At 34.6% G+C, this 14,326-nt stretch overlaps 1 protein-coding gene across 1 annotated transcript in view; it reads left to right on the plus strand.

Annotated features, from left to right (window-relative positions):
* The window catches only part of LOC150099446 (cytochrome P450 4c3-like), a 92,432-nt gene that overhangs the window by 24,119 nt on the left and 53,987 nt on the right, over positions 1–14,326 (plus strand). The window contains exon 2 of the mRNA XM_090404358.1: positions 659–718. Coding sequence (XP_090260484.1) covers positions 659–718 — 60 coding nt within the window. The remainder of the gene's footprint in view (positions 1–658; positions 719–14,326) is intronic.

Below are 14,326 nucleotides of genomic sequence, written 5' to 3' on the forward strand. Positions count from 1 at the left end.
GAAGTCTCAAGATCCAAGACGACTAGTGGATTGAACTCTGATCTCCTTCCTTTATCTCAGTGCGGCATGGACAACCTTGTAGATTTCATCTCCACCAATATTCAGTCCGGTCTGACCTCTCGCAAGAAAGAGCTCATATCCCTTCCCATACCTTCAATAATAACCTAATATCCAAACACCATTACATGTCCATCCTTGGACATCTGATGGTGTTTTGCAGCCTTTCGTATATATATCAGATGGAAAAAATCATCCCCCTTTCTTTCCTTTCCCCCAACATTTTTCAAATATGTATTTGCAATAAACAGTTGGATGGGAATTTATACGCAGCAGCGGATTACCAATCAGACTATTAAATGTTTTTGATCTAACTGTTGTATCCTTTTGCTATATCTATATAAATCAGTTGATTTTATTCTTAATAGGAGTGGGTGTTTTCTCAAAATGGCTGTTCAAACTATTGAGTTCTTGTTCTATCAGTACCAAGCGTACTATTGAAGTGACATTGCATGCTACACTTTTTGATTTATTTTGTGTCTTCCACTGCGACAGACCTCTATAAACCTATAGAAACTTTATACATTGGGAGGGCTAAAGAAATTTTTTCATTCTTATTTATTAAATTTTTATTTTTCTATTTTTTTTTTTTAAATTTTAGGTCGGGAATCCCTCAACTAAAGACAAAACATGGAAACATTTCAAGACATTTAGTCCTCCAGTAAGTGGGATTGGGGGGGGGGGGATTTCATACCGGGTGAAGAATTTCATCTCTCAGTAAAAGACAATCATAAACAACCCACCGCGGGATTCGTACAGGTAGACTATTGGTTGATGAGCGGGTGGGATAACCACTCGGCCAACCACGCTGACCTTTTATGCTATATATATTACTATATACATATTAAAATAATTTAAAATGATTATGAAATACCAGCGATAAAATTTTTCTGTACCATCCGTGCTTAATCAGTGCACTGCTGGCATTTTATATCTTTCGAAATTTTTCCTTTATTCCTGGAGAAAATGTTGAAGATGAAATACGTCTATACTGAATGGAATTCTCCAATTAAAAATTGAAATCTGTCTTGTTATAGTAAATAATTAATAATAATATTAATAATTATTATTATTACTATAATGCCCTGAATGCTGAGCAACCACGGCAGGAAGCTGAAAGGCGACTAGAAAGAACCCAAAGAAAAGAAAGAAACTGTAAAAGAAAATAAAGACGATATGCAATGTTTTTACATTTTTCATATTTACAGAACAACATCAGAAAAACAAGGTTTTATAAAGCGTATGCATTTAATTTGGAAAACAAAAATTCCCCAAATCCGCAATAACAGAACAAAGGCTTATGGATCTAAAGAATTTGATTTTTTGCAAATAAATATTTACTAAATTAGCTGGCAGAGTTACGTAATAAACAGATAGCTCCAGTAACAGCAACTCATCAGGATGTAGTTAAATTTAACTTCGAAATTCAGATCAATGAACATCAAGCTGAGAACATAATTCGAAATGTTTTACAGAAATACAGTGTAAAATAAATGCGAGGATATTGGAACATATAAACTCCATAAAGAAATGTATGGGACTACCTACTTTAAATGCCTTACATAAATAACCAAAATTCTTAGCTAACACAGCTCCTCTCAGACGCAAATGATGTGATGAAAACCAACATCTCCAGCAGTATATAAAGGAAGCAATACTTGGATACGAAACTCCTGAATATAATAAGAAAATTTGCAATCTGCTACACACAAATAACAATAAAAATCTCATTATGTTTTTCATCACTTTAATAATTCATTGTTGTTGTCTTTTGTGTAACAGCATAATACAAATATTTTATATCTTTGCCATGAGAAGGCAGTACAAAGTGTGTAATTTTTAAGTCATATATGATCAAATATATTTATTCCATTATTAAAATACGCAACAAAGATTAGCAGAAAACCGTAGTTCATCTTCATGTAAAATGAATCATTTAAACATGCTTTTCAGTTTTTCTAATATCATTCATTGTCGAAATGAAGCCTTTTGCTCTTTATTTTTGTAAATACTTTAGGCACCGACCGAGAGTTCGCTTAAGGCAATACTCCTGTCCGACACTTCAAGTTCCCTAGTACTGAGAGTTTTTTCTCACTTAGGTTTCTGCCTAGTCTCTGACGAAAACCAATGAGTTTGAAACAGCTGTTAGACTAGTGAAACCTATCAAAATGGACCAATAGAAGGCAATATACGGGCGCTTTTAGCATTCGTGCTTTTTCTATTAGGTTTGGCTAATGTAATTCGTAATATGGCTAATATTGCGGAGGTATATTCCCGCAAGCTCTCTGGTCAATTTTGCGCACAAAACGTTTATAGTTTCTGTTTTCGGCTTTGAAATGATGTTGTATTTAATATCCAATTAATTTATAAAATTTGCATCGCCGAAACGGAGCCTTTGGCACTTTATTTTAACTTTAGTAACTCATTCATTCTTTTTCTGATACCAGATGATTAGAATTTTTACTTAAATTCGCAGTATGTACTGTTCTTTGGATACTCTCGCCTTGGACGTCGGTTAGTGGAACCAGTTGCTTTGTGATTTCCAAATGTTTTCATGGTTTTAGAAAACAACTGTGCAGTTTTTCTGGAGATTAAATGGCATCAGAGAAACTGTCGAGCAGTCATCATGATAGCGCTCAAAAATCGGAAACATAGTTGGAAATTCATCACCTAACAGTTTCAAAATATATTACGTATGTTGTAGACGTTATAGCATTTCGGCTGTTTAGGGACAGCTACGCCACCATCTAGGGAATTGATTATGTGCAAGGTGGTTTCCCCTTGCCTTTCTTGCCGTACTATATCCAATGCCGGTAGCCTGTGTCCGTTCACGCGGCCAGTATGCCTGTTTAAGGAGAGAAAATTCTCAGATAATCTGGTGGAAAAACTCTGCTGTCAACGTTCAAGAACCGCTAACTTGGTTATGGCTGATTGAAATGTCCAGCCTTGGATCCAGGAATGTTTATCTTATCCTAGGTCAGAAGTCACCAAGGTTTTCTTTTAATTTGTATAATTCAATTTTCATTAGCAAAATGGGATATTTTATCACAGATCCTTCAATGCACTTTGAGGCTAATGCAAGATGAATGGTAGAAGAAAAAAACTTGTAAATGGCTAGAAAATATCTCTATAAATATGTCTCCCTGAATATTTACGGCAGAGGAGTAAGACAATTATTTTAAAGCCATGCTTTTGGTGCAATTACCAATATTGACTATTGTTAATAGTTAAAGATGACTGAACAAAAAAAAATTGAAACATTTATCTTTGCTAGTAATTGGATAAAAATTCAATTTTAATATGCTTTGCTCGTACAGCGAAAGTAAAGTAAGAGATCAAAGTAACGTCTCTGAGAATTCAAGTTATTGCTGTTACACAATTGACAAACTTACTTTATTCCATTTCTGGTAGCTTACTGAACTCATTCAGTGATTTATTAGTGATGTAAGCTTCAATAACAAAATTAACCAAGGCGTTGTGTAGCGCTTTCAGGATTATTTAATTAGACTGTAGTGATAAAGATGGACCAGGCATAATGGATCTGATTAATGTAGAAAACTGTAGTTATGGGCTTGGGATAAAGAGATCACAAGCGATTTATCACACGTTTTAGAAATATACTACAGGAAATTAATGAAGGCTGGTATTTGTAGGTGTTGATAGTAGTGAGTTCGGGTGGTATATAAAAATTCAGACCGGGCCAACATAGTTCAGAGAATTAATTGGTATTTGAATTGACACAACCATCCTATGTTAGAAAATACCATTCCTTATTATTAACTTTTGATAATTTGCGTAACTCTTCTAAGAACTATTCGTCTATATTTCTTCATGATGAAAGAATTTGGACGGGATCCAAAAACTAAGGACCAATATGAAGAGTAGTCTATAGAATGCTCCCCATGACAACAAATTAGGGCTGCAAAATTGTATCATAAGCAGAAAAATAAACGATATCATAGGATTTCAAGAATTTTGTATGATTCTCTGTCGGTTAATACATTCGAGGAAAGATATCATAGGTATTGTGTGGATGGGGTGTATATCTTATGAGCAGCCTTCGGGCCCACTAAGAGGTTCCAATGCAATAACAGCAATAATAATTCGTAATAATTCTGCACCTACTGAAAACTGTAATACGATACGATAAGTATCTTGCTCAATTGTGGTTTAAACTGGAGAGCAGCTTTAATTTTCACACTCTGTCTAAACACCGTAATATGTGATTTGTATATATGAGCAGGTTTATTAAAGTTTATTGTTATAATTTCATGATTAGCTTTAATTGAATTTAAATTGAATGGGTATAATATAGGAATCATGACGACGTCGAGTCACCACGTACCAAAAAGGGTAAGCGCAAGGAAGGAAAGGAAGGGAAGGATAAATGTATTACTGGCATCAGGGAAATACCTACACTATCAGCTGGGGTTCATGCGGAGGTTTGAGATTAGCGATTGGTAATGTATGAGTAGTAAGATTAAGAGCGAGTATGGTCGCATAAAATCTAGGGATGATCAGCAGGTTGTTATGTTACTGAAGGCGTTATCAATATTCTGGGATATCGGTCAAGAAACGTGGTGGTTTACGATTATGAATTGTAGCTGTCAACAGGTTGTGGGGGAGATCAGCTACAAGCAGTGCCAATTAAGGGTTCTACTGAGGTGTTATGGTTAATTTTAGGATACCATTTTTTTTGTGAAGGGTGGTATTCTGGGCTCATGTAGGAATAAAATAATACGTGCGCTATACAACAAGTATGTTCTATTCAGTAGTCAAAGAAAATTGGAATTGGATTTGAAGCACGATAGTGCTCTGTTTCCATTATTAGGGAATATCATTGTTCCATTATTGATAATCTCATATTAAGAAATTAATATGACTAAAAACCAATCCTTCTTCAGAAACTAGTTCAATGAGCGTTGTATTTACTTTAGATCAGATACGAGTGACATTTTTTAAGTCCAGTCCCTCCTCCCCGACCTGCATGTATAGATAAAGGCAGCGATCAGCAAAAAGTTCCAAATTCAGACCCTCCACCCTCAGGATTCCCAGAATCAGTATCAATTTCATCTTTTTATATCCTACAAAGCTATATGGGAGAAAATGGTGTGAAAAAATGGAAATTGAAACCTTTTAAGAGAATTCATTATTTTTAAATCTGCTTCAGTATAGGTGGCTGCAACATGTTTCAACCACAGATGACTAGAAAAATATTTGGCGATTATATTTTGCATAGAAAAACCATATAAATTCTAGATTTATACAGAATCATCTTGTAAATTCTACTGCACGTCAGGTACTATGATTAGAGAAAGAGAAGCTTTTTTATTGTTGGGCACATGATAGAGGTTGTTATGTTAAGTTGTTATGTGCATTGTCTTCCTTGGGAAACTTATGGGACGGAAAGCTATTCCAGAGTACAGCAGCAATAGGATTGAAGGAGAAAGAAGAGAAACTTGTTTTATGAGTATGGGGTTGGACTGTGAAGGGATGATGATTTCAGAAAATCGGGAATCATTGATCAAAATTTACCATAAAAATATTGATAGAAGAAGCAGACAGTAGATACTAGACGATTGTGTGAGTATTTCGAGTGAATTAGTAAGAGGTAAGTCGATAATCAGTCTCACTGCTCTCTTCTGTACTGCATCATTTTTAGGGAGCTCTTAGACACATCACTCCAGATTTGAGAACAGTAATTAATGGATGGGTGGAAATGTGATTTGTACAGAGTTAGTAGCTATTTTGGGGTAAAGCAATATCTTGAACGAAAGAGTAATTCTATTTGTTTTTAGTACTGATGTATGACGTAGGTGAGCAATTCCACTGTGCAACGGTATCGATGGTATCCATATTTATGGATGAGTGGAATTATCAAGGTAGCATAAGAGTTGGCTGTTGATAGTTTTCTCCATTACTTCAGAGAGGACTCAGATGAGAAAAATTGGGCAGTAATGTGATGGCAAGAATCTGTCACGCTTCTTGGAAATAGTTTGGATATAGGTTAATTTTCAGAGCTTTGGGCAGATGTCGCTGGAGTAAGAAAGCATAAAATGGCTACGTAGTTAGAAAACAAATGTTTTGAATAGTTTCTCTTGCCACCCCCCCCCCCTTATGTATATTTCGTGACCTAAACCCAGACCGTTATTGTTTTTCTATGATTTCTCAACTACATTTTTTAATATGAAAATCTGTTCCTCTCCTCTCCTCTCTGTGGCCTGTACCAAGCTTGTTCTTCTTCAAGTCTCTCTTTCCCAATTTTTCCTTAATCTCTTCTTGAGATGCTTGCACTTATCTTGCCTGGAACTCCTTAGGGAAATTCCTCTGTAATGTTCACATTAAGTTTTATTTCCCTTCTTATAGATGGGTATCATGAGAAATCTATACCCATCGGCCGGAATTCGACCTTCTGCCCTTTTTTAAATAATTATTTCAAACAGTCACTGTGAAACATTTATATCTCCTATATTTTACTGGCCGAGTTTCGTCTACACTCTATACTTTTATCAACAATATTCTAAAACTGTTTCCTTTGTTTCTGTTTTGCTGTCGGTAAAGCAGGTACTTATCGTAAATTTGAGTCTGTTTTCAGGGACGAAAAACCCGAGTTTCCAGAAGAAAAAACCACTACCTCCGTACGAGACTGGCTAACTCACCTTTCATCGAAAGAGACCAGATAAAGATTACTCACGTCACTGATGGGAAGCGAACACAGGTCTTTCGACCAAAGGGCTTCGTGTATGCTGTCTGGCTACGGAGGCATCTATATAACTTTATGTGTGCATAAAAAATTCTCGCTGATATAGCAAAATTACTCGTGCGATGCCTACTCTATCACTTGGCTAAGGTGTCAGTTTTGATGTAATGAAGCTGTAAGGACAAACCTCCAGTGATCATAATGAAATCAAATCAAAACCATCAAAAAAACAACAGATTTAATGCGGATGATGTCACCCATAGACATTTCAGTATTGAATTATTTCTCAGATATAATGTCTGTCTTTGATAAGGGGATGATGAAAGGATATGATTGTTAAGAGAAATCAAGATTTCCATTAAGAATTATGCTGATGTAAGTAGCAACGTTTCTTTTTAGGGTTCGATGTAGCAATAGTGCGAGGTTTCCTCAATTTGACTAGCATACTGAAGAAAATTAAACATTTTTCCTCCAAAATGTAAAGATATCTCGAAACATCACTTAGAAAAATATTACTGGTTGATTATTTACGTATAGGATCACGTCATCGAGTGTACTTAAATTCGCATAATTTCGCTATTTTTTCATTAGAGGCTGCAGAAGCAACACAGGTGTCTCCGATTGGTTAACCATGGAAGATATTGAAACTATCTCTATGTATCTTGAAAGAATTTGCCTGCCTGGGATTTTTAATCCTACATTAATAGCCCTTTTATTGCCCGTAGTCTTCTTATTGTATATTATTCGACGTCAATGCAACCACGTACTCTGGGGATCACCAGGTCCAACTCCACACTGGTTTATAGGAAATATGGACAGTATTTGTAGCTTTTTTTGGAATCAACATGGAAAAATCCGTTTTCATGCTTGTAAGTAGAAATATTTCATTGTTTCTCTAGTAAGACGTTTTTATTTATTTATTTTTTATTATTTAAGGTTATTAACTTTGCATAAAGTTTTGTCTCTTAATTGTTAAAATGTCATTAAGACCATTCATTTTTAAAACTATTCTTTAAAATAAATGTACCAACAAGAATCGGGAATTTTTTCTATTTACTTGATTAGAATTCCGAAGTAACATACTTAACTTCCTTCATCACGTTCTCTTGCGATTCCGTTTCTATAGTAGCAGTGAATATTCGAATGAACATTTAGCTTTTACGATTTATATTTATGCGATTTACATTTTACACGGATGATTTTGCACGTTTAAAGACAATTGAAGACCGTAAAACAATTCAACTAAATATTTACTTGATAAACAAACAAGATTTCGCAGAAACTCACATTATCAACGTCTGACTTCCAATAATTTGGATTCAAAATCCGGAAAGAAGTTAAAGAATATTCGACGCAATTTGTCTACTCTATTCTCTCGGTTGGTTACAGCGCACAAAAAACTTATTTTTGTTAACGAACGATTCTGAAGATACTAGTTTATCCATTCTAAGATTTTTCTAGGTTTTATGTAAAAGATCATTATGCCTGGATAATTTGTGTAATAATCTACATGAGCGTCGAATTCAGTTTTCGAATATATATACACCTTCTGTCCAAAAAGAAACCGAACCTTCGAAAATAGAAGAAACTAGTCGCGCCACCTGTTGTATCTTTTTTTTTGTTGTTGTCGAAAGCGGTAACATTCATTAGTGTTGTGTCAACTGTTTATGACATTTGTTACATTAGAAGCCGAGTTACAGTGCCAAGATGACAATGTGTTTTGACGAACTGTGTTTCTTAAAATTTATTTGACGAAATGAGTTTCAAACAGAGAGCTGCGATTGACTTTTGTGTTAGACATGTTAAACGTTTTACCGAAACGCATCAAATGCTTCAAGAAGTGTACGGTGATGAATGCTTATCCCGTACTCAAGTTTACGAGTGGTTTAAGGGATTTCAAAGTGGTCGTGAGACGCTTGAGGACGACGAAAAGCCAGTCCGTCCAAAAACTGGACTGAGCGAAGTTAACATCCAAAAAGTGCGTGAATTTCATCAAAGAAAACCCTAAATTCCAAACGTTGACTGACGACCAAAAATGTATCGAACTGCACACTGCAAGGACCTTGTTAAAGCTTCTTGTAAGGACTCAAACTTTCTTGAAACAATCGTTACTGATGATGAAAAGTGGTGTTTTGAGTACGAGCCCGAAACAAAGCGCCAGACTGCTGAGAGGAGACCACGAGAAGAGGGACATCCGAAAAAAAAGTCGCTTGGAGAAGTCAAAAGTAAAGAAAATGCTGATTTCTTTCTTCGATTCCAAGGGCATTTTACACAAAGAATTCGTTCCGCTTGCGAAACGTCAATGGTGAGTTTTATCTCGAAGTTTTGAAGCGGTTGAATATCGTGACGACCGACCGTTCGTCAAGCACTATAATTCGGATTCTAATGAAAAAAAATGTCATAAGCAGTTGACACAATACTTATCATCGTTACCGCTTTCGACAACAAAAAGATACAACAGGCGTCGCCGCCAGTTTATATATATATATATATATATATATATATATATATATATATATATATATATATATATATATATATATATATATATATATATATATTTGATTAAACTTGGTTTTTAATCCTATTTTCCAAGTGAGCAAACAACCAAGAAAATCATGTTTGCGCCTGGACGTAGTGAAAATCTGAGGCAACTTAGTGTGGCACTACCATGAGTTATCGCAGACTTGCACTACGTGCAGGCGCAAATGTGACTTACTTATCTGTTTGTTTGTGATTAATCATGTTTGTGATAAACGTGATTTACTTGTTTGTTTGCTTACTTTGAAAATAGGATTAAAATATATTGAATATATATAAAAAATACTTGGTATCTATCTTCAATATATATATATATATATATATATATATATAACTTTTTTATACCCATAGTGATGTTCAAGGAATTATGTGTATGGTTCAAGACCTTCCCGAGAGAGAAACTGATAGTTATCTGGATTTTCTGATGTCTTTCTGACGTCTACAATGCTATGCTATGCGACCTCTACATATAGGTCTGTGCGACGTGTATAGGTCTATCCCAATGGCTTTAACAGGGCTTTAAGGCCCACAACCTTCCAAACATGCTTGAATTTCGTAACCGAAATACGAGGATAGAATGGTTACTCCTGCCTCGAAGTATTCTTGGATGTATCCTTGAGTTTTCACCGGGCTGGTTTGCCTGCTTGCGGGATGAAAAACCCAGATAAACTGGCTGAAAAAACCTGCTGTCAACGCCCAAGACCGGCTAACCTTGGCTACGGCTGAGGAAAATCCTTCAGCTTCTCACGTGTCCGACGGGAATCGAACCTAGGACGCCACTTCCCCAGGCATATGGTTGCGAAGCGCAAAGCCACTATGCTAACCCCGCGGATAACGTGTATAGGTGACCTCTACATGAATTCAGCCTTCGTATCTTTTCGGAGTCTGGAACCCACTAATGATAACGCAGTGAAGGTCGAAACTGGTCTGGGTAGTGGCCCTCCCTTAATGCATAACATTATACACATCCGAAAGCGTGTGTGTGTGTGCTTAACGTTATGGGATACAAAGGTAGTTAGTGTGACGCCATTAACTTCTATATATGAGTTTCCTAGTTTTGAAAGTATTTCAAGCGCAAACTCTGGTTGATGACCTTCGGATAGAAAGGTAAAACAAGAATATAATTTCTTATGTATTTTATTCTAATTTGCAACCTAGTGAAAAATCTTTTCCATGTATAAGTATTTGTATGCACATTCGTGTTCATGTATATATTGAAAATAGTGTGAATACATTTGTGTGAAATTTATTAAAAAATGTCGTGAAAAAAATTTATGCAAAATTAGCAGAATTTAGAGGGTATTGTTATGTAATAGATGTTTATGTAGTATTTACTTATAAGTATTTGTTATTATGTAATTACTGTATGATACACAATATAATATATGTATAATATAATACTTAATATAATATATAAAAAATGCCATCAACTTTGATTCCCTTACAGTAATTAGAAGAGGAGGCCATTTTTAGGTTTTATGTAACTTTTTTTTCAGACCGAGGGATTATTTTAATCTCCACTGCAGGCCAATTAGAGAAAGAGTTGGCCCAACACAATCACTAACAATATCTGGCTGATAAGTGCCGCTATCTCGTGGTCGCTAATCCTAACACTAAATATTTGTTGTCGGAGACAGTGTGGATCCTACAGTCAATCTTCCTGAATTTGCGACACGGAAAACCAGAGTTTCCATGAGACAAAAACCGCTTTCGCCCCTTCTCAGAGATCGACTAACTTGGCAATTAGTCGAATGTTCCTCTAATCGAAGACTAGATTTGAACCTAGATCTTCTTGCGGATGGTCAAGGGCTGTGGAATGCAAACGCCACTTTCGCTCTGCTACACAGGTTCCTCTGCAGTTATGCCATACATATTCGGCAAAGATGACAAATTCAACAGTTTGCAATACTTGCAATGTAAGATAATAAAACTGCGAACAAAGAGCTGATTTCACATTCATATAAAGAACTGATTCCACATTGAAGTATGTTTTACAATCAGACGTTTATTTCAAACTATCTGACTAGTATTCATTATTTGCAGATTTTTTTGTGCACCAAATCTCTTACCACTAAGTCAGAAGAGTACAAGTTCCTAAAACCTTTTTTCAACGATGGTTTACCAATGAGGTGAGTGATATTGTGGAATTAAAAACTAAAATTAAATTGAAATGTTATTAGTACATTAAACATATGAAAACACTTTTGCAATGAACGGAAATGTAAATTCAATGGGAAATAAATTCCACATAACCAGAGTATAACGCTAACATTAAAAATAATTTTTCTAATTTCCTGTATGGCTAAATTCATCAGGAATTTCTTACAGTAGTCTCTCAGTTTGAAAACAGACACTAACAGAAGGATTCATAAAACGTAAAGAAAGGATAATGAAACTTTAAAATGATACTTCATATTTCGTTGAGATGTATTCAATAATCTTCTTGGTTTATTTCGCATCGTCTTTCTTAAACTGGTTCCATTTCAGATATTTTATGTAGGCCGATACATTTGCTTTAACACAAAATATGTTTTTGTTAGATAGCCTTCAACAAAATAAAATCAACAATCACCAACCAAAGCATAGATATAGACATAAGAGCCCATCTTTTCAATAGTCACATCTTACCAGCATTAACTTATGGCAGTGAAACATGGAACACAACTTTAAAAGAATAACAAAGCTTAATAACAACTCCACGTGCAATAGAAATGTAATATAAACCAAATAGACCATGTAAGACACACAGAAATCATGAAGAAGTCTGGACTCACCGATATTATAAAAACAATCTACAACAGCAAAAGAAGATGGACAGGACATCTCGCCAGAATGAGAAACAACAGATGGACAGTCAGAGTTACAAAGTGATATCCGAGAGATACCATAAGGAAACCTGAAAGATCAGCCTTAAGGTGGGAAGACCCAGTGATTAAGAAAGTTGGAAGAAAATGGAGAAGAAAGGCCCAAGACAGGAATAGCTGGACTCTTAACGACCTGCAGTCATGGAGAAATCCTGACTGAAACCACAGGTCCATCAAGGTAATCAAGGTAATGTTTTTGTTGTAATTTATTGGATATGATCAATATTCGGAATATATCTATTGAATTTTATATACGCTCCTTCTTATTAGTTTCCATATTATGTGATATTTTGTATGGTGTGAGAATCATTCGTTATCTTTGTACAATAATATGGACAAGATTGCAGATTATAGTTATTTTTAACAAAATCATCTCTGAAATATTTCTTCTTTCTCCTTTTAACCTTTATCACGAAATATGGTACAAGCTCTGTTTTATGCTTTGTTTTATTTTGTTGTTTAGATGAAAACAGGAAACACCTGTTATCTGACTACAATTCTTAGCAGTCTATTCTCTCTTTTGTGTTTAGTGGTTAGATGTTAGATAGGTTTTGCAATATTTGTTCAATAAAATGCTGTATCTATCTTTAACAACATTTTAATGTTTTGTTTTTTTGCACTGTTTTCCTTATAATTAAGGTCATGTATCTCTTTTATAATAATCAACATTATATAGATGATTAGTTTCCTCATAGTACAAAAAAAACAAACTTCCTGCCTATAAGGTAGTGTGTTATATCCTTATTAAAACACCTTTGGAAAATTTCTGTAAACACATTTAATGTACGCTTCTTTTTCCCCATTAATATAGCCTTATCAAAGAATATAAATGATAATGTTTTCAGCATAATGCAATACAAACGTTAATATTTCAAAAGAAGCAGTAAAGGTTATTTTCATGTCATTGATATGGCAGTAGACAAAACGATGGCACGCTTGGAGATTTATCTGCAGCACATAAAATGAATATTGGCAGATGTATAAAACTATTTCTGAAAAAAAGTGAAAATAAGTAAGCCGATTATAACAGAAAAAATAATGTCTTTATGGGATTTGGTTCACGCTACGAATTAGTTGTCATAAACGCAAGTTCGAAGTATCTATGATATGTGTTATAGTAGTTAAAGTTATAGTTAAACAAATCATCAAGGAAGATTTTGCTATGAATATTGATGAGAAATATCATGAAGTTTGTAAAGAGTTCTATAGACTGTTGCTTCTAAATGGAGGAATATTTTTTTTTTTTTGTTTTTCTGCAGAAGAATGTATGACCATGAAGGCGGTCTGTTATTTCTGAAAAATGAATGTTTTCTTCCTACTGAAAACCAAACGTTCCTGGAGAAAATTCCCTGCTGTATACATCTGAGATCGTCTAATTCGCCTTCTGATGAGAAAAATCATTATCATACTTTCTAGACGGTCGAAATGGACGGAAGAGTAAGGTAAAAAGAATCAGAAATGAAAAATGAGACAAAAACTGAAGGTTGATATACTGATTTATGGCAAAATACTTTCAAATATTGTTAAATGAAGTGTAGGAACGTGCACGTCTTATGCGTAATACTCAAGTGAAATGCAATCGGGAATATATCAAGATTTTAAGTAGAAAAAATATCATAGAACCATGACATTTGGAAAGATCAAAGAAGTTAATGTATACTTAACAAGAGGTATGCAACTGTGGATATATTTTATTCTAATTACTGTAATATATCTGAATTCTGCTGGGACATACCGTTAAAAGTAGAAACATTTTATAGGTGTGCTGTATAACTTACGAGGTGAGGTCAGATGGTCGAATTCCAGATCATTGGAGTATAGCTCTCGTAAAATCTATATATAACAATGAAAAGTAAACTAAATATGATAAGTAAACTAATATATATGATGTGTACGAAAAATTACGCATAGGACCCTGGCCTTTGGAAAGATCAATAAAGTTAATGATTACTTAACAAGAGGCACGCAAGTGTGGATATATTTTATTCTAATTACTGTAATGTATACTTTGTGAACTCCTAAGAAAAACTGTGAATATTCAATTTGAGTAATATAATAGTTCAGTCCAAATAGGAAATGTCAACTGTCGAAAATTTGAAGTAACAAGAAATAACATTTTGATACCACAAAATCCAGATTGTCATTGTTAAATGATGTAATTAGA

The sequence above is a fragment of the Typopeltis vanoorti genome, chromosome 14 (genome assembly GCF_054136105.1).
Source record: "Typopeltis vanoorti isolate ZY-2024b chromosome 14, IOZ_Tvanoo_1.0, whole genome shotgun sequence".
NCBI lineage: Eukaryota > Metazoa > Arthropoda > Arachnida > Uropygi > Thelyphonidae > Typopeltis > Typopeltis vanoorti.